The sequence below is a fragment of the Podarcis bocagei genome, assembly GCF_964188305.1.
Source record: "Podarcis bocagei genome assembly, chromosome: 1".
Taxonomy (NCBI): Eukaryota; Metazoa; Chordata; class Lepidosauria; order Squamata; family Lacertidae; genus Podarcis; species Podarcis bocagei.
This window is the reverse complement of record NC_138125.1, coordinates 88,803,414-88,830,862: the sequence shown is the minus strand read 5'-3', so window position 1 is coordinate 88,830,862 and position 27,449 is coordinate 88,803,414. Positions and strand designations below refer to the sequence as shown.

The 27,449-nt window shown below is 45.5% G+C and overlaps 1 protein-coding gene across 2 annotated transcripts; it reads left to right on the top strand.

Moving 5' to 3' along the window:
* IHH (Indian hedgehog signaling molecule) lies at positions 1-27,369 on the top strand. Of its 2 annotated transcripts, none has more exons than XM_081201599.1 (3): positions 1-1,212; positions 14,861-15,122; positions 23,499-27,369. In XM_081201599.1, the coding sequence occupies exons 1-3, from the start codon at positions 907-909 to the stop codon at positions 24,146-24,148; spliced, it is 1,218 nt and encodes a 405-aa protein (XP_081057725.1). In that variant the 5' UTR covers positions 1-906; the 3' UTR covers positions 24,149-27,369. The 2 variants fall into 2 exon arrangements, with proteins under 2 accessions (XP_081057725.1, XP_081057726.1); XM_081201600.1 differs by lacking the exon at positions 1-1,212 and adding an exon at positions 12,786-13,553.
* The last annotated feature ends 80 nt before the right edge of the window (positions 27,370-27,449 follow it).

The following is a 27,449-nucleotide window of genomic DNA, read 5'->3' as shown; positions in this document are numbered from 1 at the left end:
TGGCGGGGGGGGGCATTAAGGGATCAGCAGGGGAAGCAGCTTTGAGGAGCTGAGGGCACCCGCCCCCAACTCTCTGTCCTCTTTATTTTTTTGTAATCCCAGCCAGGGATATGAGAGCGGGTTGGGCACCCGTTTTAACTCCCCCAGCCAGAACTGGCGCCAATTGTGGCAGCCTGGGACTGTGGTGGGGTGGAGAATGGCATTTGCAGACCGATCCTGCACTTGGTGGGGGCTTTTGTCCGGCGACCGAACTGACACTAACAGAAGTGGGCTTTACTCGCAAGTAAGCGTGTGCCTCGGCCCGCAGCCTTTTGGCCCCTCTTCGTGGCGCACGTGGAGTTGGGACTGGGCGCCAGGCGGGAGGGGGAGAAGGGGCGGCCCTCTTTGCCGTGGCGCATGCCTCCCCCGATGACAGCAGGTGAGCGAGGCACGGGGGTGGGTCGGGCTCCTGCCCCCTCTCCCCGTCGGCGGGCCCTGGTAGTGGCAGGCAGGCAGGTTCCGCGGGGAGGAGGCGAAGGAAAGAGGGAGAGGGAGGGCCGGCCACGGGTTGGGTGCGGTCCTGGCGGTCCCCGATCCCGGATCTCTTCAATTTCCCCTCTCTGTCGCTCACTCGTGCGCCGCGAGCAGAGGCAGCGGCAGCGAGAGCAGCAGCTCCGGCGGCGGCGCTGACCGCTAGAGCGCGGCGGCGATTTAACCGCGGCAGCCAAAACAAACGGGGCCCGCGCTATTTATTGGCGGCGGCCGGAGCGGGCCGGCTCAGAGCGGCCCATCAGCGCACCTGCCCCGCTCGCCGCATGGACGCTGCCGCTGCTCGCTGCCCGGGGCTGCCCGGCTGCTGCCGCTGCCACCGCCGCTGCTGTTGCAGTTCCTCCTGCTGCTGAGCGCCCGCTGGTCGTCGTCGGAGCCATGAAGGCGGCGCGGCTCCTGCTCCTGCTGAGCGGCTGCGCTCTGCTCTTGCTAGCGCCGCCGGTGCGCGGCTGCGGGCCGGGCCGAGTGGTAGGCAGCCGTCGCCGCCCGCCCAGGAAGCTCATCCCGCTCGCCTACAAGCAGTTCAGCCCCAATGTGCCCGAGAAGACGCTGGGCGCCAGCGGCAGGTACGAAGGCAAGATCGCCCGCAACTCCGAGCGCTTCAAGGAGCTCACGCCCAACTACAACCCGGACATCATTTTCAAGGACGAGGAGAACACGGGCGCCGATCGCCTCATGACCCAGGTAGGCACCAACCCCAGCCCCTGCTCCAGCCGCGGCGCTGCGCTGCGCCCTCTCTCTCGCCTTCGCTTTCGCTGCCTGCCTTCTCCACTCGAGTCTACCTGAGCGGCACGCTAGAACCCGAACCCACGTGCCCCCTGCCGTGGCTAAGCTAAACACCGCGCCGCGCGCCGCGCTCCACTGAGCTGCTCTGTGCCAAGTGGCCGGCGAGCCCTTCGGAAAAAGGGAAGGAATCCTCCGCCGCTCGTCTTCCCTTCTCCGGGGCACCTGCTCACTCCGTGTGGGCTCTGGCCACCTGTTTGCTGCCACCTCCATATCCAGTCCTGTGGGTTTCGCCAGCTTTCGAGGAAAGTAAAGCGTAGCTAAGGGCTCCATGACCGTGGAAGCATGGAGAGATTACCGGGACCTTTGGAATGGCTTTTTGGAAGTCAGCTCCGGGTTCCGATCACTTTCCTGCTCCCCTATCCAGACCTGGAAAGTTATTAGACTCTCATTGCCGGTGGAAACCCTGATGAAAGTTTAGGGGCGATGATGCATAATCAATGCCAGATCCTTTTATCAGCTTGGCATCGGTAGCAGTAGCACGGGAGAAATCACCCTTCTTTAGGTGTTGTGAGGGCGGATGCGTTCCACGACAACTTCTTGTTATTATTGATTATATATATTGGTTGCGGTTTTTTTGGGGGGGGGAATGAACTCAAAGCAACTTTAAAAAACAAAATAGATATAAAACAAGAATAGAAACATAAAATAACATGCATAGATGAGCAAATCCAACTCCACCCCACCCCACTTAAAAACATGTTCAGGAAATTAAACTCCCAAGGCCTGGGTGAATAAACATGATTTTTACCTGGTGCCCAAAACAGCTAGTCAAGATGTCAGGTTTGCCTCCCTCAGGCTCCCTGGGAAAAAACATTCCACAATCAAGGAGCCACCACTGTGAAGACCCGTTCTTGTGTCATTACCCTTTGCATTTCCCTTAGAGAGGATACACAAAGGATTGCCACAAATGAAGTTCTATGTGTGCATGGTCCCAATCCGGCAGAGGTGCCCAGGACTTTGAAGGGTTGGTAGGATGGTGATGGGGAGAAATTGAGGTGTTTGGGGATTGATTGCCTGCCTGCTTAGTTTCACAGACAGCATTAAATCCTTTCATTTCTCTCCCTCCCTCTCTCATCCCTGCTCTCAATTTCTTTCAAGAAATGAGATGTCTCATCAGGCACCAGCATAAATTGAAATATGGAAACACATATTGTAATGTGGAGGAAAATGATAGTTGAAGTGCATTAAGAATCATTATTATTATGAACTTTATTCTTCCCCACACCCTTTTCCATAGAGGTGATCACCACAGCACAGATTTGCAATATATTTCATATTCTTATTATAGACTGAACAATTCTGTGAGATAGTCTAGGCTGAAAAGTATAGTGCAAGCAAGGTTACCCAGTGGAGCTTTGCGGCTGAGAGGATTTCATACAGGGATCTGTTCATGTATGGTTGGGGGACCATAATTCCCATTATCCCTAGCCATTGGTCATGCAGACTGGGACTGCTGTATGTTGGAGTCCAACAACATCTGAAGAGCCACTGGATCCCGATTTCTGATCTAGGTCCAGCTCTATAGCCACTGTCCAATTATACCTTGTTTGCATACAGAGTAGGTTGTGATAGCAAGGCACCTGCCTGTTAGCAAAAACAACCTGTCTGGGGGGCAATACTTTGATACCTACCTCCAGTGGTTGCACATATTTGGCCTTACAAGGCAGCAAGGGTGGGCATATATGCCCCCTGACCTGCTGTTTGTCCTCCCCATCACTGCAGAAACCATTTCCCTAGCATCTAATTCAAGCAGCACATTCCCTCTTGGAAACTATTTTGGCTTCTCTCCAATGCCTCTTTACTATGGTTTCTCCCCTAATGTTACTATGAAAAGACTGGGTTTACCAAGAGTTCTGTTTTGGCTCATTCTCCACAAAGGGGACCTGGCACCTATTCAAGTAGACTGATGATTGTAGCCCCACAGTTCAATTCTAAGTTGCTTTGCCCAAAAGTAAATTCCACTGTGTTCAATGGGATTTACATCCTAGAAAGTGTGTTAAGGGCTGCAGCTTTAGTGTGGAAAGGTAAAGGTAAAGGGAGCCCTGTCCGTTAGGTCCAGTCGCACGCAGATGACTCTGGGGATGTATCGCTCATCTTGCCATAACTACATCCCACTAAGTTCAGTACAGCTTGCTCCCATGTAAGTATGCATAGGATTGCACCCAAAGTGTGATAGGTAGAGAAGCAGTACCCAATAATGGCACTTGAGCAAGTGGTTAGGCATGGATAAGTGCTTTGTGGGTACAGTCAATCCCAGAAATTGGATTATTTTATTTAATTATTTATTTAAATTAAATTATTTAAATAAATAAAAAGAACAATCAATGTATCTTTAATTGTGACCTAATTCGATCTACTCTGCAGCAGGCAGACGCCACCATGTCCCAAACTTTAAAAAAAAATAGATCAGTGTTGAGTGGTAAAAAAGAAAGAACATAATTCTTGTATTCTACAAATGTGATCTAAGTTGCATACTGTGCTCAGGCTCCCTTCACATAACTTGTGGTGTGAAGGGCAGGATATAAATATTTAAATATGTAAACAAAAAAACAAACAAACAAACAAACGTAAGAAATGCCTTGCTGGCTTTGATCAAAGTCCATCTTGTCCAACATCCTTTGTAAGAATCCTTGCAGCCAGCATGTGCTGGGTGGATCACCAGAAACTGGTGCATCAGTGTCAACAGGGGCAGGACTTGGGGGCAGAAGTCTGGGGCCCCACTTGGGAGAATAAGCAGGGTGGCTCCAAATATGTTGGGGTTGATTTATCACATTCTGAAGCAAGTGAAACAATGCACATTACCATCTAATGAGTGGATGGGCTGTTAGGCTGTTAAGTCCAATTACCTGTGCCATTGCACTGGTTAATCATGATCAGCCTTCTGTCCACTCCTGGCTTAGATGAAAACATCAAAGGTGTTGGTTGGCAGCTGTTAGCTCCAACAGTCAAAAGTTTTAACATTCATTTTCAGAGGCTGCTGCCCACTTTGCATATCAAATGATGGAGATTAACAAGGGATAGTGAAAGCTCTGAGGACATGCTCTGCTTGTGAACCACCTAGGAATATTGTGCTGGTTTGGTCATGTCAGAAAACAGAATCCCTGGCTAGAGGGTAGTGGGTTATTTATTATGCTCTTCAGATGCTATTGACACTCAGTTAAACCCTACAATATAAGAAAAATGCAGTTCAATATCAGATGATATGGCAGAGCAGTCTTCGTCAGCCTGGTACCCTCCAGATATTTTGGACTGCAACTCTCCTCAAACCCAGCCAGCATAACATGATGGGAGTCATAGTCTGAAAAATCTGCAGGGCATCACATTGGCAATTACTGTGACACAGGGGTGCCAACTTGAATAAAATATTGTGGGGGCCCAGGTAAGCCCGCCCCACATAATCAGTCACACGACACACTGCACACACACCATTTGAATGGGAATGCTTATAAACTTTGTGCGGGCCAAGCCCCCTCAAATATTTTTTTGCGGCAGCTGAAGCCCCTACAGCCCCTAGGAGTTGGCTCCTATGCTGTTATAGCCATAGAGCAGGAGGGATTCAAGTATGCCATGCCAGAAAAGCCTATGGGACTAGGGATAAGCATACATAGGAAGCTGCCTTACATCAAATCAGACCATTGGTGCATCTAGCTCAGTATTGTTCATACCAGCTGGCAGTGGCTCTCCAGATTTTCAAATGGGAGAGGCTCACTCCTACTTGGAGATGCTGGGGATTTAATCTGGGACCTTCTGAATGCAAAGCAGATACTCCACCACTGAGCTAGAGCCCTGTAAAACATGCCTAGCAGGCTCAGCATGTCACATGCAGCTACAGCAAAAGCTGAAACCAGACTCTTTTAGTCCCCAGCCAGTCTCTGACTATGGGAAGGGAAAATCCCTTTCCAAGCTAAATATGGGGATCCATTACTGACATGGGGACAAATAGAAGAAGATGCATGGAATAGAAGAGTATGGTTCCCCTTTATCACATACATAGTCGAACAAGACAACAACAAGAAGCCACTGACAGCATACAAATCAATATGGCTAACCTGACCCAAAAATCCACCCCCTCACACACACAAACAAATTTCACTACAGCCAACCAAAGACAACTAACCACACCCTAGGCTACCCCCAACCTCTCTCACTACCAAAGAAATATTACAAGTGAATAAGTGAATAGAAAAAGAACCCACACAAGTGATGCTGACACAAAATCCCACACATACACTACATGGAAGAATAGAAGCATCCCCACCCCATGCACCATGCCCACCCTTCCCCTCTTTCCACCTCTTTTCTTCCCAACCTAATACTGCATGCAACACTAATGTCTCACAGCAAATTAAACTGATTCATAGAAAACACAATTTGAAAAAAGACACAATGCACGTATTTTTGAAAACTAAGAATTTATTAATTAACATTATTTAAAAATAAAAAATATGGAGATCCATTTTAGTCTTTGGAGTCCAATCTGAAATGTGTTTACTTGGAAATAAGTTTCAGTAACTTCAGTGGGATTACCTTCCTTGAAAGTGCCAGTAGAATTAATACGCAAGTGATACCTGTTCAGAAACATCACACCCTTCCCTTTCCAAGAGCCTCCGCTTCACTTATAAGTCCTAGGGTAAAAAAGTTTGTTATAATGTGCTTACCCAAGAATCATGTAACACAATGTGGAGCAGGATCCTGAGTATGCTAACTCAGATGGAGATTGGAATGACATTATTGCACAGGAAGCATGGTTTTTCCAATCCTATGTTTACCATGTGAAGGGGAAGGAGGTTTTGCAGGGGAGAATTAGTAGGCAGGAGGGAGGTGTTTAGCTTTACCTCATTGCCTACCCACTGCTTTACATCTGGCTAACGTCTGCGGGGAATTGACCTGGGGGTAGTTGTTGTGGGGAAAATTGGTAGGCTGATCCTTATGTTTGGGACGTTTTGAAAAGGATGCCCTAGCTTTCCAGTTAACATAACTGGGATAGAATCTGTCTTGGGGGATTGTTATAGCAAGGTGATCCTGCTTATTAAGTTGGAAGCAAAGAATCTGACTGTCTATAGGCAGCCCAGAGTTCACTAGGCCACCTTCTAAGCATACTGTAACATCTAAGCTAATTCTTAAAAAGCAAACTATTCAGAGTCTAATCTTTGTTTTAAAAACCATCCGGATTCTCCATTTAGCCTGTTTTGAGGAGATGGTGGCCCCAAATAGGGTTATATACTAAATCTAGAATAGGAAGGACTGGGGAAAACAATCTGCCTTCTGTCACCAGCTCTGGGAGTGTTTTCACATTGGACCCTTAAAAAAAGCCCTGTAGTGTTTGTTTGTTTGTTTGTTTGTTTGTTTGTTTGTGTGCATGTATGGATGTCCATTTTAGCCAAGTGGAAGTTTTACGTTACAGATGTGGTAAATGAAAAACAAACAAACTCCTAACATTTAAAGCAGGGATGGGGAACCTATGCCCCCTGCAGATGTTGTTTAGACCAGCAACATTTGGAGGGCCACATTTGGAGGGCCTTGATTAAAGCCTTGGTTTTGACAATAGTCTGAGATAACCAGTGCTTAGTAGGAAGAAAGGTTGGGAGGGAGGCCTGTGAGGTGAATTGCTAGGGTCCAGCTACTTTTGGCCAGCTATTCTTTTTTGTGGTGGGGTAGGGGAAGAAGTACAACAGACTGGTTGTAGTAGATTAGACCTCTGGAGTGACAGGGGATGTCAGAAAGATCTGACTGACTAAATGTTTTAGAACTGCCTCTTGGAGTATAGACCCAATGAGATGTGGCTACTGCTCTGTACAGAGCCCTGTAATCTGAAAGACTGGGGGAAGGGGGTGCTCCTAACACCTCCCTAAATGACATAGTTACAAGAACCTGTAGGTTTCAGTTCTGACACCAAGATGCTGAATGGGGCTTATTTTTCCCCTCCCCCATGCCTCAGTTTCCCCTGCTGGCCAGGGTTGCTAGAAGGATATTTGAGCAAGGTGAGTGCTGAGCATTGTGAAGATGTTGACACAAGCATGACTGAGATGCTTACACAGGGGACTATTCCCTCTTGTAAATTCCACAAGTCTTGCCCGTTGGAGCAGGAACCTGGGATGGTGATAGTTGGGGGATGGGTACTGTGGAGCCGGAAGTTATGTAGGACTCTTTCGGTATCACCGGAGAAATGCCTGTGGGCTCTAGGAATGCAGATAAAGAGCTATTTCCCCCTCCTGGTCTGCCACCCTGTCTGCCACCAGTCAGGGTTATGGTGCAGGTGAGTCTCCTAAAGCCTCTGGGATGCAGCTGGAGGTCTGCTGGATCAGTGCTCTCACCCACCCTAGGGGCATGGGGGTGGGGGCTGTCACTGGTTAAAATACAGAGAGTGTGACAGAGTAGGCAAAACCAAAGAGGTTCACTGGTGTTGCACATGGCAGCTTGACTAGGCATAGGGATGGATTATCTGGCTGAACAATCATAACATAAAATCATGCATTGCCTCTATTAACAGGGCTTGGGATCTATGCGGCTTTCAACAAGGGCTCCGCATTCAAGAGACTCTGCTAGAAGTATCACTTAGCATGTTATAGTTCAGGGAAGAACCACCTTTGGCCCGTCAGAAGATGGATTCCATCTCCCATCAGTCCCAGGCAGCATGGTCAGTGGTTAGGGATGAGGGAACCTGAAATCCAATGATGTTTGTGTATGTTTACAGCAACAAGCTAACCTGATAATACTTGGACTTTTGCCAGCATCCTCACCTTCTCTCCAGAGCAGGCAGGCATGCTGAAGGCATAGCTTCTGAGGCATGATGCGAGGTTCAAAATGTATCACCTGAGCATGAGGGGTGCTCTTGTTCAGCCCCTCCTTTCCTCTCCACCCCCACCCCCATTGCTGGTTTCTTATTGCTCTTGACTTGAGTTTCATCAAGTCCAAGGGTCTGCATATCCCTGGGCAACAGGATCCCGCCCACATGTCCTTATCACTCCATCTTTCTCAAGAATGTCAGTCTCTGTTTGCTTCTGGTGCCTGAGCTCAGAGGTGGAGATAAGGCCCAGGAATAGTTGCCTCACCTCTTCTCCACCCATCACCGCCCCCCAGCCCCAGCTTCCTTCTCCTTGCTCTCTGAACCAAACCTCCCTCACCATGATTTGCAGGGAGCTTAAGTTAGGCCAGGCCAACATCCTCTGGGCTCCTCCAGATTGGAGTGTGCGTGCATGCATGCATGGGCGGAGGTAGGGAGGTTTGTGGGTGTATTCTGCAACATGTATTCTGCATTAGTGGTGGATATATACTGAACTGTTCACACATCATTCTGCTTTATTAGATGTTCTGTGATGCTCCCTCAATATGATTGCATTATTGCCATCTGGGCGGGGTACTGTTGCACAGTAGCACAAGAAAAGCAGGCAGAAAAAGAAGAAGAAGCCACCAAACCCAGAACACCAATGGTATAGAAAGTTATAGAATTCCATCAAAAGGTTACAGGATATAGATTGGCTGGAAACAAAGTAGTACGTCCACCCCAAAACCTTTGCAAGTGCATACATTATTGAAAGTGGGACAACAGCCCCAATACCATCATTAGCACAAAGCATCATGAATGCTTATGAACAGGCTGCTGGTATTCGTTTGTGAGCTGCTGGTGGTCTTTCCCCCTCTCAAACTGATAGGAGTACTAGTTCTAGGGTCTAGTGCTCAGCTCCAGCCATCGCTCTCTGACTCTACCAAGACAATTGATTTTCCAAGCACCTCAAGCAACTGTCCCTCCTGGAGGTGGCTTTCATGGTCCTCATGATGCCTATTCACTGCTCAGTGCTCCTGCAGGAATAAGTGCCATTCTTTGCTTTCCAGACCAAAAGTTGCCAGCAACTTAGTGGAGCTGGTATCAATTTGTACAACAGTGGATACTTTTCTGAGCAGCACAGAAATATGCAGGCTGGGTAAATTCCCCCTGTCTATCCAAGGCCTGTTAGCAGAGCCCTGGTCCTCTCCAAGAAGTTGAGCTGCAGAAACTTCCAGCTCTGCCTACTTAATACTGTGGGTTGTATTTAACCTTTATTTAGCACAAGCAATGTGTACAGTGCTGTATAAAACAGAAACAATGTAGTTCCTGCCCTTGCTTGCCACGTGCCATTTCTTTACCTTGCCATTAAGGCTTATTTGCTAATTTTTAAAACCCAACTCTTCCTCCAAGGATCTCAAAGTGGTATATGTAGTTCTCTCCCTCATCCCTGTTATCCTCACAATAACCCTGAGAAGTAGGTTAGACTGAGAGATAATGACTAGTCATCCAGTGAGTTTCATTACTGAATGGGGATTTGAACCCCAGGTATTCCTTGTTTTCTAGGCTCTATACCACACTAACACTTACCAGCCCTTCTCTAAAGTGTACTGTAGATCTGTCCACTATAATATAAATCAGAGAAGGCTAACCTGCAGCAGCTGGACTGTGAACCCCATTACCCCTGACCATTGGGATTGTTGGCTGGAGCTAATAGATGTTAGAATCAAACAATGTTTGCAAGGCCACAGGTTAGCCACTCCTGTAGGTTACATTTTCTGGACAAGGAGCAAATGGACAGTGCTGGTATTGCCAAATGATTAGTAAATATAGTTCCTATCCCCACCTTTCACCATGGACAACTTCTTCATAGCATCACTGACTGCATGCCTTGGAATGTGGCTTCCATTCTAAGGGTGTGGAGAGGGAACCCTGGAGAATATTTGTGGCTGAATATATGTGGGTATAGTGTTGGAAGCAGGGCTTGCTGAATTTTGTCCTTTTACTGATGAATTGGACTCAGTAACTGAGGCAAGAAATGAGGAGAACCTCATCCCTTTCATATGTGAGCATGTACCGCTCCATGTGCTGTTTACTGAGCATTCAGCCTGATTTGTTTGCAGAGAAATTAGACAACATTAATGAGGCTGAATGATGTTGCATCAAAGCAAGTGTTATCTCACACCCTCCAGTGCATTTCTGTAACTTATTGCAAAAAGTGCAGTCTTTGGAGAAAATTGGCTTGTTACACAAGAGCTGCCAATCAGATATAATTGTGCTGCCTGAATTTGTCAATATGTGGTTGAATCCCACCAGAAAATAGCAGCAGTCTGAAAATGTGCCCTGTATTTATATTTACAATTTATGATTATCCCCTTGGATGGTGGGAAGGGCAGACGTGTTATGTGCTTCACCAAATATCTAGCACCTTGTTAACAAAATCCCACTTTTTTACTGCTCAACATGTAGCCCCCATGCTGTTAGCCTTGGGATAATTGATTGGGCACTGAGGCTTACATAGCTACTATAGTTTGATCCTTTCCTCTTCTGTTGCTTTCTCCAAACCCTTCATTGTGGCTCAAATTGCATCATGGTACAGCAGCCTCAGCACCTAATGTTGGGGATTCTTTCTGAGAGTATCTGTTCCTATATCTGGGCATCAGAGGTGTTTCTTTAGAACTTGCCTTGTGGCCAATGAATTAAAGCACCTGCCTTGTGCCAATTGGCTTTCTTGTTGCAGCTCTATGCTGACACCTTCTGGCTACAGCTGGAATTAGCATATATGTGAATCAGTTCTGAATTTATTCCCATTGCAGAAGAATATGTACCTTGTGATTCCCTATGTAATTCTCCCATTGCTCTGGGTAAATGATATAGCCTGGAAGAGTATGAATGTGAGGTGAAGGTGATGGGTACAATGGCTATTCCCTGTGCAGCTGACTGTGAGGAATAACAAACAAAGTCTTGTCTGAAGGCTGTATTAAGAGGAGTTATTTTGATGAGAGGAACAGCCCATGTATTTGTATTCACTAACTCAGGAGTTAGCATTTTAACATGGTGTTCTGGGGCCCTGATATGTCTAGAGCTAGTCCTTATTCTTGGTCTGCAATTTAACATTTGTTTTAAACTGGTTTTAATATTGTAGTTTATTGTTTAAAAAAGCATTGCTGTACTCCACCTAGGAACCATATGGTGAAGGGTGGGTGAGAAATTGAATAAAATAAAATAAATAATAATAATCTCACAAAACCTGATGCACCCAGATTCACCCAAGGGACTCATCAGCTTGTTTGTTTCTACAGTATGCAAAGTTAGGGTGATTTGGAGTGGTTTGTTAACTGTTGTTAGAAGGAAAAGTGAGCCAGAGATGGGGATGGGAACCCAACTATGTAACCCCAAACTATGTAACCCTCACCTTTCCTATGGTATTTTAAGGAAATAAATAAATCTCTCTCATATATAAAACACTGTTTGTTGCCTTCTGTAGCACCTTATCTCTTGAGGTCCAGAACAAACAGTGGTGTGTGTGGTTGTAGAAACTGGGATAGCCCTTTGTGCCTGCCCTGTTTTACTAGGGACAAAGGCCAGCCCTGGCCATATATGACCTTTCCTCTGAATGCAGGGGCGGGTTTTTTGCCTCACCCTTGTGCTGCTGCTGCATTGCTCTTTGCCCTCTTCTCAAGGCTGAGTGAAACGTGACCTAAGGAGTGGGAGGGTCAGGCCTTTCATCCTTGCAGATAGTTGGCCACATTCCAAGGTCACACATGGAAGGGCTTTGCTGTCTTTTTGCAGTTTGGGATGATTCTCCCCTCTTTTTCCACACACAAAACCACACATTCCAATGTGGGGCTGCTTCTCTGTTGTGATGTCCCAGGATTTCATGAAATACAGTGGTACCTCGGGTTAAGAACTTAATTCGTTCTGGAGGTCTGTTCTTAACCTGAAACTGTTCTTAACCTGAAGCACCACTTTAGCTAATGGGGCCTCCTCCTCCTCCTGCTGCTGCGCTGCATGATTTCTGTTCTCATCCTGAAGCAAAGTTCTTAACCCAAGGTAATATTTCTGGGTTAGTGGAGTCTGTAACCTGAAGCGTATGTAATTCGAGATACCACTGTATGTGTGAATATTGCAGCATGAGTGAAGTGGTGTTTTAGGACATTCTGACTCTGAACCTAGCACACGCACACACCCTCTTTAGATATAAATGTGTTTTACTTCATTTTATTTCAGTTGTGGGAAACCAGCACTGCTGTATTCAGGATGGGGGGGGGACTTCTGCTTGTTCTGATGAAAGGGGCACTGGACCTCTGCCTCAAAGTCCTGCCCTGACAGCACCAATGTACACGTGATCACCTGGGTCATTACCAATCAATTGGCATCCTGCAAGAAACTCAGTTTGGCTGCTCTCAGAATGGCCTGTGTAGGCATCCCAGGGTTAATGTAAGCGTTTAGGCCTGGGCAGGACTTTAGTCACAAGTGACATATTTCGTGACTCATTTACTTGTAAGCCAAATCAGTGAGGTTCAGGAATAGGGCATGGAGGGAAAATAGGACAGTAAAGCAATGAATTTAATATTGTTCGGTATGGACAGAAGCAAAAGAGCATGACATGCCCATGTGGTGTGTATATCTATATATTAATAATGAGTTCCTGATACCTAGAAAAAACTTCTAGGTTCCTGATACCTAGAAAAAACTTCTGGGGATGCTACAAAAATAATTGAGGTCTATCTACAAATCCTGCAACTCTGTGCACATGCATACAACATCTCTCTCTTTGCCAAACGTTCTCTTATGCATTTTAAAAAGTGGTGTGGGTGAACCCATGTTACTTGTGCAGGAACAAGGGCTGAGCTGAGAAACTGGGCCCCTCCAGATTACCTGTTTCTTGAACTTTCACCCTGACTTGCTTTACACAGAGATTAGACTACAGTATGACCAGTCTTTAATGAGCTTTCATTCTGATTTGTTTACAGGGCAGTTAAATGGCAATCATCTCCCATCTTGTACCCATCCTGATCTACTTTGGAGTGTTTACACATCTTCTTGTTAGTCATTAGTTTATCCCACACTTTTCAATGCATTCTCCAATCATTTTCCAAACTGCAGAAAGTCTTTTTTTAAGGAGGATTTGTTGTGCACTGGAGACTTTTAATACACATTAACTGCACACACCTAAAGTCCCAGTATGTGCTTGAATCCCTCCTGCAAAATCCTGACAATCTAGAGGGACCATTATGTCTCTATGTAAGGGAGAGGTACCACCTTCTCTGGAGGATTGAAGGGGCCCAACACAACGTCTTTACGTCACATCTTTATGACATGATGTCTTTATGTCCTGATGACACACACACAATGTCATGCTACGTCAGGACATCACACGTGGGGCCCTCTGAATATTGAAGGGGTCTGGACCCCTAAGAAAGAGATTGTGGGGCCCACAGTGCCTTGGCCCCCAGGAGCCAGTGCCCTTGATGTAAGGTGGTTTTTATTATTATCCCCAATTAGCTTCTGAACCCAATCAAAGTGCTGATTTTGATCTATAAAGCCTTACACAGCTCAGGACCGCAATACCTAAGGACAGCCTCTCCTCTATGTCCTCACTCCCTGAGAGGTTCAGAGGGTGGCAACACAAGAATGAGTCTTTTTTCTGTGGTGGCCCCCAATCTGTGGAATGCTCTCCCCAGAGAGGCTTGCCTGGCACCATCATTGTATGGCCTTTGTCCATTAAATAATCTGTGGTCTGTTAAAGCTGGGGGAGTGGCTGTTATTATGATTATTTTATTATTATGCTGTCTATTATTGTGCTTTTTATTAGGTTTTTATTGTTATGCTCTATAAAATGTGTTCTTAATGTTGTACAGCACCCTAGGATCTTTTGATAAAGGGTTGTATATAAAATTATTATTATTATTAAAATTAGAGAGGGGTTTAACAAGAATGTAGAATACATTTTGAAAAGCAAAGTGACTTTAGCATCTAGTAGTGGACTAAATTGCTACCATGTCAGGATGTTATCACATCATTTGGCTGCATGTGTGTTGACCTAGGTGTGGCTCTTTGTTGCCCAGATGGCAAATGTTCTGGACTGTGGCTAAGCAATGCTTGATATGGTGGGGAATTTAATCTAGGCTACACATTTACACATTGCAAAACAAAACAAAACAAAACAAAACAAAAACAGATTTCAGTATACCTAAAGGCGCGTCTCCACCCCCATCATCCAGCCCAGACACTAAGGTCCTCCTCCAAGGGTCTTCTGGTCGTTCCCTCACTGCAAGAAGTGAAATTACAGGGAACCAGGCAGAAGGCCTTATCAGTAGTGGTGCCCTCCCTGTGGAATGCCCTTCCTTCAGATGTTCAGGAGATTAAGAACTACATAACGTTTAGAAGACATCTGTAGGCAGCCCTGTATCGGGAAGTTTTTAATGTTTGATGTTTTATATATTCTGTAAGCCACCCAGAGTGGCTGGGGAAACCCAGCCAGATGGGCGGCGTATAGATAATAAAAGTATTATTATTATTATTATTATTATTATTATTATTATTATTATTATTATTATTATTATTATTTACTACTAGTACTGCTATTACAATTATTACAGTATTACTATTACTGTTCTCTGCCACCCTTTCAAGGAAAGGATTGTCCTTTGTAAAGAACGACACATGGCCACCCCAATCTAATCCAAGTTTTGTACTTCCAGGTAATGCTCTCCTCTGTGTGTAGGTGCATGATGCTAATCTATTTCTATTCTGTCACTTTTCACCCACTTCCCATAGCGCTGCAAGGATCGCCTAAACTCTCTGGCCATCTCGGTAATGAACCAGTGGCCAGGGGTAAAGCTGCGTGTGACGGAGGGCTGGGATGAAGATGGGCACCACTCAGAGGAATCACTGCACTATGAAGGCCGTGCTGTTGACATCACCACCTCTGACCGTGACCGCAACAAGTATGGGATGCTGGCACGTTTAGCTGTTGAGGCTGGCTTCGACTGGGTCTACTATGAATCTAAGGCTCACATTCACTGCTCTGTCAAATCTGGTAAGGACCAGTTTTGAGATGGGATTGAGGGAGATTGGCAGGAATGGGGGAGGTAGTGGGAAAGTATCTGTGAATCATGAATAAGGGAGATAGGCACAATTGAAGAAAGGTTTGGGGTAATGAAAGGTGGAGTGGGTAAGTTATAAGGTTGAAGAGCACATTTTTGCTTGTATGGGTCACCGTGGGATAACAGTAGCAATGCTGTACTCCATTCTTACTGTTCATCAGAACTGGGGAACCTGTGGACCTACCAGTATTGTTGAACTCAAACTCCCTCCAGCCACAACCAGCATGGCCAATGATCAGGGATAATGGGAGTTGTAGTCCAGCAATAGCTGGTGAACCACAGATATTCTCCCATCCCTGCATGCAATTAAATACCTTATGTTAATGTTAGCTAATCTTGGTTTGGCTTAGTTCCCCCGAGTGTCTCCCTCACTGGGCTAGGACCAAGCACACCTGCTCTAAGATCTGGTTGTTAAAGCCACAGGAAATATTTCCCTGCAAATACTCTCCCAGTTGAACACCTGGCTAATATTTTTCATCTGAGCTGCACATCCTCTCATCCAGAAAAAAAATGTAGATTTCTACAAGCGGTGGGCAGCAATGGGTTTGGTCCAGCCCTAGGTATATTAAGGACAGTAGGGGCCTGAGTTGTTTGTTGGGATTAGGTGCTGAGGTTCTCCCCCTGTTGGCCAGAGTACCACACTTTGACTGTGGCATCTTGTTCCTATCCTTTGACCATTAGCATGAGCTGCTGGTGTTCCGGCCCTTTCCAGACCCACAGGGTCTCTGGTTGATGGGAAGGAAGTGCCTTTGCCCTGCCTTGAGCTTATACTGCCTGACCCAACAGCCGAGTCTCCACCTACCTGACTGCAGCACACCAGGAGAGATCAGCGCTGGAGAAAGAGACTGGCTCAGCCAGAGTGGAGCACAACCTTCTCCCCTCTGGCACCAATATGGACTGTGCCACTTTATACTCTCCAGGAAGTAACTGTGCCAGCCAAGTGGCTAAGAAACAAGCACTTTTTGTCCCTTTGGACTTTGGGTCCCCAAAGCCTTGATATCTACAAAGCTGCAAGTTAGGTCTAAGTGCGGTGGATATAAAAAATTATGCATAAATCTTCAAATGGTTGCACTGGGTACTGTGGCCTGCTACCTCCAAGCTGGGCACCTTGACTGTGGAGCTCTACAGACTGTCCATTTCCTCTGAGCTCCACTAGCAGGAGTAGGAAAACACTTTTCATTTGTCTTTAGATGCTGCCACATTCCTGGGATGCTGTGTCTGCTTCTGGGTGCCCATGCTTCCAAAAGGATGTTGCAACCGTACAAAGTGCCAAAGACTGGGAAACTCTCTTGGTAGTAAATGACTAGAGGAGCAGCACAATCTTTCAGGGAAAGCACTGGTTGCTGGGGGGTTGGCAACAGCTTTGATGGAGACTGGGTGGGGCAAAAAGGATGAATGTGAGCCAACACTGAAGAGTTTATCCTGGGTGCTGGTTTTATTACAGGTGGAGACAAGCACTTGAGTACAGGCTATTCTGGAAGGGAGGCATTGCTTCAGTATTTCAGGCTGATGGATGGTGGGTAGGGCAAATGTATAGTGCCAGGGTGGCTAACCTGTGGCCTGCCAGGTATTTGGACTCCAGCACTCATCAGCCCCAGCCAGCAAGACCAATAATGAGCGTTGATGGGAGTTGTAGTTCAGCTGCATCTGGAGGGCTTTGGGTTGGTCACTCCTGATGCAGTGGAACATACTCAGTACAGAAGGAATGTCCTGGCCTGTGTAAGATGAAGTGTGAGAGAAGCAAACACTGGTTTAATGGAGGACTTTTAAGTGTCTGGAAATGGTGTGTATTCAGGGCAGCTGGCCTGCCATAAGTACCTTAATAAATGGCCTTTATTTTTGTACCATTTGTGTGGCCTGGTCTGTCTGTCCTCTGCCCTCCCCCAATCTCTTCATCCACTTGGCTTCTGTAAGTCTTATCTCCTTTTTAAAAAATGAGCTATACTAACTTTTTACATTTGAACTTGCCCTTTTCCTGGAGAGTTGGGCTGAAACCAAACTAACAACAACTACCACTACAATCCCTCCAGGTTGCACACTAGCTTGGCCATAGCCGCTGAACCTGATCCCATAGCAAAAAAACACACAAAACCCTCTTTTAGAACAGGCTCGGTGTATTTTTACACCGGCTTAAAATGATATTTTTTTTAAATGAACATACATCCTACACTGGCTCAAATGTTCGTTTGATTTCTGTTCCATGGATGAATGCCAATTAACTGAACATTCACAAAAATGTCTCCTGTAAAGCACTTATCAGACTCTGGAAGGGGATTATTTCATTGCACCTCTATGTATCTTCATTGTTTGGACTTGGCACAGAGATGGCACAGTCTTGCTCATGGTACCAGGAGCACCTTCTTGACTGTATCATCCATGTAGCAAGCAGGTCATAAGAACAGAGGAAGCTGCCTTTTTCAATGTCAGACCACTGAGTATTATCTAAACTAACTGGCAGCAGCTCTTCAGGGTTTCAGACAGGAGTATTTTCCAGTTCTACCTGGAAATGCTGGAGATTGAACCTGGGACCTAAGCATGTGCTCTTTCACTGCACTGTGACCGTTCCCAAACAATGAAGATACACTGTGTATTGATTTTTACTGTTTCAATTGACATATGGTATGCTCAAAAGGGCACCGTTGGTCACTTGGCCATGACTATATCAGCTGTGAGGCAAGACTGAACAATGGAGATATGCAGATGCATGACTATGGCATGGCATCTGCTAAATTCTCCATTTTTAAGTGTCTTCTTTCCACATGGTGACAATTTTTAGCATTTCATATAGACATTGCAATTGGTTTCAAATGAATTATATGAGTATGGCAGACCATTTTTATTATTTACTTATTGCACACATGGGACTAAGAGAGAGAAAGAACGAAAGGAAGAACATGCCTATAGCAGCTCACTCTTTGAGTTGCTCTGCAGTACCAGCTCCATTGTTCTTTACATACCAACATCTGTTTGCATGTGGCTAAATCTGACCAACAGTAGCAACAGATGTTGCACAACAGTGAGATTATCTCACAAGTCAGTTGCATGCCAGATCCAAAGGTGAGCTTGGGGCTGTGATGGCTGCTCCCTGTAGACAGGGACCCCCATTCTTACAAATGGTGAAGTGAATAGGAGAAAGAAAGACACTGCCCTCTTGGCCCTCTTCTGCAAGGCTGTGGATGGCTGTTTGTTCATTTTAGAATCAGTGCTTTTTTAAGGGGGGGAAAAAGATGCCAGTGCTCACCATGAAGTTGTTACAGTAAGCGCTACACTTTTAACAGGGGTGGGTGGGGGCTACTGATACTGCATACCCTTGAGTGCTCCCTGAAAAAAGAACTGTTTAGAATCATTACTGAAAAACAACCAACTGAGAATTGGAGGAAAAGAGTACTGTTTTTGTTAAGTGCAAGGGAGTTGGACATGAAAAGTGCCTAGAGAGAGCGGGACATATTCTCTGCTACCTTGGGGAGGCTCTCCTTTTATCTTAGGGATCTGAAGAACTAGCTAGAGGGAAGTCAATGCTGCATAAATCACACATGATACAATATGCTTTACATTGCCACCATCGCACTGTTGTATGGAGGTCCTGCTAGCAGTAATAATAATAGTGATGATGATGATGATGATAATAATAATAATAATAATAATAATAATAATAATAATAATAAAAATTATACCCTGCCCATCTGGCTGAGTTTCCCCAGCCACTCTGGGCAGGTTCCAATCGAGTGTTAAAAACAATACAGCATTAAATATTAAAAACTTCCCTAAATAGGGCTGCCTTCAGATGTCTTTTAAAGATAAGATAGCTGCTGAAGGGAGGGCGTTCCACAGGGCAGGCGCCACTACCGAGAAGGCCCTCTGTCTGGTTCACTGTAACCTCACTTCTCGCAATGAGGGAACCGCCAGAAGGCCCTCAGCGCTGGATCTCAGTGTCCAGACTGAACGATGAGGGTGGAGATGCTCCTTCAGGTATACAGGACCGAGGCCGTATTATTTATTATTATTATTATTATTTGTTTTCCATGGGATACTGTGAGAGCAGGATACTGAATTAGATGGGCCCTTGGCCTCATCCAGCAGGGCTATTGTTAAGTTTTAAAGAAATTTAAATCAGTACTATTTAGAAACTATGTGCGCTTTACCAGCTTTCTGATTGTTTGCTGGGTTATGTAAGCTTCAGAAGCCATAGCTCCCTTCTTGAAAAGTAAGTACAGTGGTACCTCACAAGACGAATGCCTCGCAAGACGAAAAACGCGCAAGACGAAAGAGTTTTCCGTTTTTTGAGTCTTTCCGCAAGACGAATTTCCCTATGGGCTTGCTTCGCAAGACGAAACGTCTTGCGAGTTCTTGCGAGTTTGTTTCCTTTTTCTTAAAGCCGCTAAGCTGTTAATAGCCGCTAAGCCATTAATAGCCGCTAAGCCGCTAATAGCCGTGCTTCGCAAGACGAAAAAACCGCAAGACGAAGAGACTCGCGGAACGGATTAATTTTGTCTTGCGAGGCACCACTGTATTTCTTCTTATTGTGGTCCCTGTTTCTCAGGCTACTTGCTGAGCAGATCTATTCTGATGCTCTTAATTGGCTGTTGAGCCCACCCATTTTTAGAGGGTGGCTTTTCCTACCCTTTCACTGAAGGCTGATGGCTAAAGAATGGATTCTTGCTTTACATGTCATTAATTTCCCACATTTTCTACTACTAAGCAGAAGCCAAATCGTAAATACAGATCTTAACCAAAGAAGCACTACAAGTAGACTGAGGCAGATTTACTGAAGGGCAGTAAAACTGTATTTGCCAAACCTATAAAGCAGTTAGAGAATCATAGAATCACAGAATCTTAAGAGCTGGAAGGGACCCCAAGGGTCATCAAGTCCAAACCCCTGAAATGCAGCAGCTAAAGCATCCATGGCAGATGACCATCCAACCTCTGTTTAAAAACCTCCATGGAAGGAGAGTCCCACCACCTCTTTTGGGAGTCTGTTCCACTGCTTCCGAATGTTTAGTCAGAATCGCCTTTCTTGCAACTTGAAGCTATTGGTTCGAGTCCTACCCTCCAGAGCAGGAGAAAACAAGCATGCTCTCTTTTCCATGTGACAGCCCTTAAGATATTTGAAGATGGCTATCATATCTTCTTTCAGTCTCCTCTTTTCCAGGCTAAACATACTCAACTCCTTCAAGCGCTCCTCCTGTATTGTTTTAATTAGTGTTTTTATAGTTGTTTTGATTTTGTGTGGAGTGCCCTACCTGGGTGGATGGAGCAGCCAAGTAATTTCGTTGTCCCCGAGAGGGGGCAATGACAATAAAGATATTATTATTATTATTATTATTATTATTATTATTATTATTATTATTATTATTATTAGGCTTAGTTTCCAGACCCTTGATCATCTTGGTTGCCCTTCTCTGCACATCTTCCAGCTTGTCAACATCCTTCTTAAATTGTGGTGCCCAGAATTGGACACAGTTTCCAAGTGTGTGCACTTGGAATTACAGTCTGTGCAAGCCAGTTTTGAGTGTCTGCATTTGTAAGTGGAGAGCAAATTATTGCTTCAAACACAGTGAGCAGGGAGGTAAGGCAGAATAGAGTGGTACTATTACTTCCCTTGATCTGGACACTATACTTCTGTTGATACAGCCTAGAATAGTATTAGCTTTTTTGCTGATGCATCATACTGTTGACTCATGTTAAGCTTGTGGTCCACCAAGACCCATAGATGCTTTTCACATGTACTGCTAGTAAGCCAGATGACCCCCATCCTATATTTGTGCATCTGGTTCTTCCTGCCTAAGTGCAGAACCATACATTTGTCCCTATTGAAATTCATTTTGTTAGCTTGCACCCAGTTCTCCAATCTGTTATGGTCATTTTTAATTCTGATTCTGTTTTCTGCGCCATTAGCTACCCCTCTCAGTTTGGTGTCATATGCAAATGATGAGCATCCCCTCAATTCGTTCAATCAAGTCGTTTATAAAGATGTTGAACAACAATGGGCCTGGGACAGAACCCTGTGGCACCCCACTTGTCACGTTTTTCCAGGATGACAAGGAACTATTAATGAGTACTCTTTGAGTTTGGTCAGTCAACCAGCTACAAATCCACCTAAGAGTTATCTCTTTCAACCCACATTTTACCAGTTTCCTCACAAGAATATCTTGGGGGACATTGTCAAAAGCCTTAATGAAATCAAAATACACTACGTCCATAGCATTTCCCTGATCCACCAAGTTTGTAATTACATCAAAAAAAGAAATCAGATTGGTCTGGCATGACTTATTTTTGAGAAAACAATGCTGGGTCTTAGTAATCACAGCATCCTTTTGTAAATGCTCTCAGATCGACTGTTGAATTATCTGTTCTAGGACCTTCCCTGGTATTGATGTCAAGCTCACTGGTCGGTAGTTGCCTGGCTATTCCTTTCCCCACTTTTTGAAGATGGGGATAATATTTGCCGGCCTCCAGTCTGTAGGGACCTCACCTGTTCTCCAAGAAATCTCAAAGATAATAGACAAAGGCTCTGAAATTACATCCACAAGCTCCTTTAGTACCCTTGGTTGCAGTTCATCAGGCCCTGGAAATTTTAATTCATTTAAAGTAGCTAGGTATTCCCTTACTACCTCTTTTCATATATTGGGCTGCAGCGCCCTCCTTACATCATTTATTCTGTTATCACCAGGTTGGGCATCACTTTCCTTTTGAGTAAAGACAGAGGCAAAGTAGGTGTTGAGTAGTTCCACCTTTTCTCTGTCACCCAATAGCATTTCTCTGTGTTCCCCACACAGAGGACCCAACACTTGCTTGTTATTCCTCTTACTTTGGACATAGCCAAATAAACCTTTTAGTATTTTTAACCTCTCTTGCAAGCCTGAGCTCATTCTGAGCTTTAGCCAGCCTGACTTTCCATCTGCAACTGTTGGCTACTTATGTATACTCCTTTGTGATTTCCCCTTTCTTCCATTTCTTATACATTCCCTTCTTAACTCTCAGTTCATCTGTAAGCTCCTTATGCAGCCACACTGATTTCCTTAGATGCCTCCCACTTTTCATTCTTGTTCGTATTGTCTGCATTTGGGCCTCCAGTATTTCTCCTTTTAAAAACTTCCATCCTTCTTGGACTCCCTTCTCACCAAATATTTCTGACCACATGATCACACCCAGTAGCTCCTTCAGCTTTTCAAAATTGGCCTTCTTAAAGTCCAGAGTGTGTGTCTGACTACACTCGGTTTTCCCTTGCCTCTGTATCTTCCAACCCAGGAGAACATGATCACTTCCTCCCAGGTATAACAAAGATAGTCTTTGCTATCTTTGTTATACAGTGTAAAAGATCAGTGGTAGAATATTTGTTGTTGATGTTTGTTGTTGAAGTGTGCATTATTCATTTATTCATTCAAACTATGATTGGAAGGAGGAAACAGAAATAGGGGTTGCCTGCTAGCACCCTTACCACACAATTCCCAGCATATTTGAGGAAGACATGACCGTTAACCAATGTTTTTTATTTAGCTGGTGTAAATTAGTTGTGTAGATATACTCAATAAGACCATTGGATCCTAGGTGTTGGTTAATCAAGATCAGCCTTTCCCAACCTGTAGCTCTCCAGATGTTGATTGACTACAACTTCTATCATCCCTGACCATTGGCCATGCTGGCTGGTGCTGATGGGTGTTGCAGTCCAAAACCTCTGGAGGGCAATCAGATGGGAAAGGCTATTTCAGATGAATGATTAATGTGCTGTTGTGCATGTGACATCATATATCAGGCCCTCCATCCTCTCTATCTGGTAGTAGAAACTCTCCTCAGCACACCCCTTTCTCAATCCTGCCCCTACTGCCCCTGCTTTGCACTCCTCCTTGAGTGTTCCTGAATGGCTGAAATGTGTCATTGAACTCCAATTAAACTTCTGCCCGGGATGGAGGGTGGGAAGGGGTATGTGTAGAAGCTAACCTGCTGTATAAAGGTGAAATTTCCATTCATTGTCTTTGGCCCCACTCACCACTGGCATGTGCCCCACCCAAGGGTTTCTTAGAAAGGAATGTGGTCCTTGGACTGCAAAGTTTCCCAACTCCCCTGCTAGATGAATTAATCAGTAGTCTATATGAACTGTACTCTCCACCAACCTACAAAACAGAGGCCACTTGATTCCAGTTGAAAGGCCTCCATAACAAAACTTACCCTCATCACAACCACCCATAGCCCATCTAAATCTTACCAAATTTCATTTATGTTTACTTCTTTGCACCTTAATCAAATCTCCCTCCCTCTAGTAACTGGGTTGGTCTCTCTATTTGTTTCTCCCTCTCCCTCTCTTTGTCTAGAGCATTCAGCAGCGGCAAAGACAGGAGGCTGTTTCCCAGCCCAGGCACTGGCAACTCTAGAAAGCGGGACCAAGATTCCAGTGTGGGCACTGAGGCCTGGGCAGCGGGTCCAAGCCATGGATGAGCAAGGCCGTCCCATATACAGTGAATTCCTGGCATTTCTGGACAAGGCATCATCGGCACGGACTGCTTTCCACGTCATTGAGACGCGGGATCCACCCCGCCGCCTTGCCCTCACTGCAGCACACCTCCTTTTTGTGGGGGAGAATGCCACTGCACCCATGAAGGCTATTTTTGCCAGCCTGGTACACCCAGGCCAATATGTGCTGGTGACAGATGGGAGTGAGCTAAGACCAGCCAGGGTAGCAGCAGCCTCAGTGCAGATGGATATTGGGGCCTATGCCCCCCTCACTCGCCATGGGACGGTGGTGGTGGATGGAGTGGTAGCATCTTGTTTTGCTTTGGTGCAGGAGCAGCACCTGGCCCAGCTGGCTTTTTGGCCCCTTCGACTCTTTCGCAGCCTGGCAGGGGGTGAGCAGACTCAACCAGAAGGTGTTCATTGGTACCCTGCACTTCTCTATCGCCTAGGCCGAATGCTCCTGGCTTCGAACAGCTTCCACCCATTGGCCACAGCACAATTTGAGAGATGAGACGACGTCATCAGGTGCCCCTTAAAGAGGGAGAAACCAGGTGTCACCTCCTGTGGTTATAGGGAGGGACTGCAAGGTAGCCAGAATCCTGAATGTGGGGGAAAGGTGAGGCCACTGGCTCCCTATACCCTTTCCCAGGCATAAGGGCCAAAGAGAGGTATTGACCTCTATCTCTGAGTTGCCCCCTTTTTGGCAGGTTACAGAAGGGGATGCCCAATGACAGGGTTGTATGCTGCTATTTTAGTTCAGGAGCCTCTGATAGAGGGGGAGTTAACCAGGTGGATGCGGGTAGTGAGTGGAGGCCTGGAAGCCTGGGGTGAATGAATGAGGGGAAGGAAATCCTGCATCTCAATATGCAGACTGGGGAAGTAGGAGGGGGTGGGCTGCTACAAGAAGGTATCTAGGAGGGCTGAGTATGGGGGGCCTGCAGGACACTTTCTCTCGGCAGACATCCATGTGGTGCTCCTCCTAGCACTGTGGCAGGCAAAGTAGCTGTAAGGAAGACGTATGGGACTCTTCCGTTGCTCTTTCCAGCTGCCAGTCAACTGGGCTTGTGAGCAGTGAGTGGGACAAGAGGTAGTGCACCAGCCCTGAAATGGAGAGGTGGGCACCAGTTATGATGAGGGAAGAGACAGTAGAAAGTGAAGGTTGTTTATAAAATCACACCGTCTTCTCTGGATCAGGTGAATTTAAGCCTGAAATACTTATAATGCCTCATTTCATTCTCAGATTCAGTAAAGAATCACTCCACCTATAATCAGTAGTGGACACTGGCAGCTTGCACCTGACCTCCACTTGGTTGCATTGCGGCTACTTCCCAGGAGGTAGCTCAGGGGCAAGGCAATGGTGAGGTTGAGCCAGACAAATTTGTGTTTCTCCCAGTGCATTTGCATCAGTGTTGTCACTTCACCCCTCTACCTCACAGTAACCAGTAGATCCGACTGATGGGAGGTCAGGTGAACACCGCCACCCCACCATGCCATCTGCTACTACCAATAACCATGCACTGAAAGAACAGGGGTTTGTATAGGGGAGAGAAATGTGCCTTATCAATGTGCTTTAAGTATGGAATGCTCATCAAAAGGAGGCTAAAACAGTTTAACTAAGGATGTTAACCCATGTTAAGTAATCTTCAAAGGAAATCACCTAAAGGGTAGGTTGGACATTTACACAATCCCCCCACCCCGAGGGAATGCATCATCAAAACCATTGATTTGCATATACTAATTTATATGTAGTTGCAAATTTAGAAATAATGACTTGTTATTTAAATAGAAACACACATCTCTTCATAGCAGGGAAGACAGTGACCTAGTGAGTGTTGTGTGCTGTTTCCAGGTGATAACTGTAGATGGGCAACTTCAAGCCTCCCCACTCCCCTACTGCTCTCCTTTCTTAGGATTCTTTCTTTTTAATCCAGATTCACAGTAGGCAGCCCTTGAAATAAAGAACTGTCCTTTGCCACCCCTCCAAACAGAAGGTTGTCCTCTGCAAAGTAGGACATATTGACTGTCCTGCTGGAGAGAGGGACTTGGAATACTTAGTTTCTGTTAGAGTAAACTGGGACATGGGGAGGAGAAATGGAGGGGCAGGAGAGATGGATTCCTTTTGTAAAACCATCCTTTGCTTCCTGAAAGTACTGGAGAAGGATATATATTATTGGGTTGTAATTACTGAGTAGATAATCTTTCTCCATTATCACAGCACTCTAACAGGTCAGTCAACCCGGCAGAGGTTCTGATGCCTGTGCTTATGTGAGGGAAGAAATGCACTGTTTACTACATGCTCAATTTTAGCTGTTCTGTCCTGGATATTCTCAGAAATAACATGGTATCTCAGGATGGTGGAACTACTTGTTCCTATGAGACCACACTTACACAGCATCGTGGGGGTAACATTTGCGGGAGAGAATCAGTTTGATTGTTTGTTTTTTGGCGGGGCGTTGTGTAACAATTTCCCAACCAACCAATTCTCTGATGCAATCCCTTCCCTGGCCTTTTTTAAAAAAAGCTCAGCCACATTTCAAGAAAGGAAAGAAACCCAGATTTTTTTTGGGGGGGGGATGACGACAGATGACGACAGAGATTACCTGGGAGGGCACTGTAGGTGTTAAACACTCCCATCTACTGATTCATCCTTGTACACATGCATGCACACAACAATCAGATTCCCTTGGTAAACATGGGTTTGGGAAGATGCATTTGCCAAGGAGATGCACAGGTCCATTCTTGGAGCCTCTTCATGTGTCAGAAATTTTGTTCCAAGGAAATAAATTTTGTGTAGGAAAAATACATATCATGCACACAACAGTGTCTGATGAGCACTCACACTAGTTTTCCGCATGTGCACATGTGTTGTAAAATGTGGCTTTGTGCTGTGTGTACATGCAGAACAGTAGATCCTCCTGCTCACCCCAGGTGGCAGCGTACACAAGGCTTACAAATAGCTGCTTGTGCAATTGTGTGTAATAACAACTTTCAGGTGATTTGGCAGTTAAGTCTTCTAATGAAAAGAGTTCATTTATTCTCTCCCCCGCCCCCCGCCCCCTTCTCCCTGGGACCATCCATGTGCCAAAGATGACTAATAGATTTTTTTGTGGGCAAATTGGTTATATTTTTCTCAGGCTATTAATTTTTAAAAATTTAGTTGTAAAGCTGCTGTATACAATTTTTTCCAGCAAGCAAGTAATATCCATTCTGAAAATAGTCACATGTGAAGCAGCCCTTAGATGAGTTCCAGATGCCCTAATTTCATTCATCTCCTTAAAGAAATCCCGTAGCACTTTGTGCACTAGTCAGAACCAGAATCTGCTCCTTCCCCACGCTCTTACTTCTTCCTTGTCTGGTACCAGTTAAGTCATCAAGACAACAAGGAATAAGCATGTCCCTTGCTAGCAGCGTAGCTCAGAAGGCCCCCACAGTCCCAATACTGTGACTGGGGTGGTAGCATCTGGGAAGGCATCATCTCCTACCCCATGACATTTATTTATTTGCTTGCATTTGCAGGGTGCTCAAAAAGATTTCCCTGGTGAGGAAACCCTTTTGCTGAATGACACCAAATGGGGTGGGATGGGACATTTTTTTTCTAAGGATAAAAGTATTTAAGAATTATTTCAGAAGTGATACTTTAATGGGACCATTGGAATTGCAAAGCTTTTTGTCTCTTCACTGGATGTAGATTTCCTAAACAGGCAAGAAGTCTAATAAATCTCTTGACCCACACTTGGTGTCTGTGTCTTTTCTCTCTGAGTCAAAAGACCACACGCACACACAAACACAGATATACATAGGTCTGGCTCCCA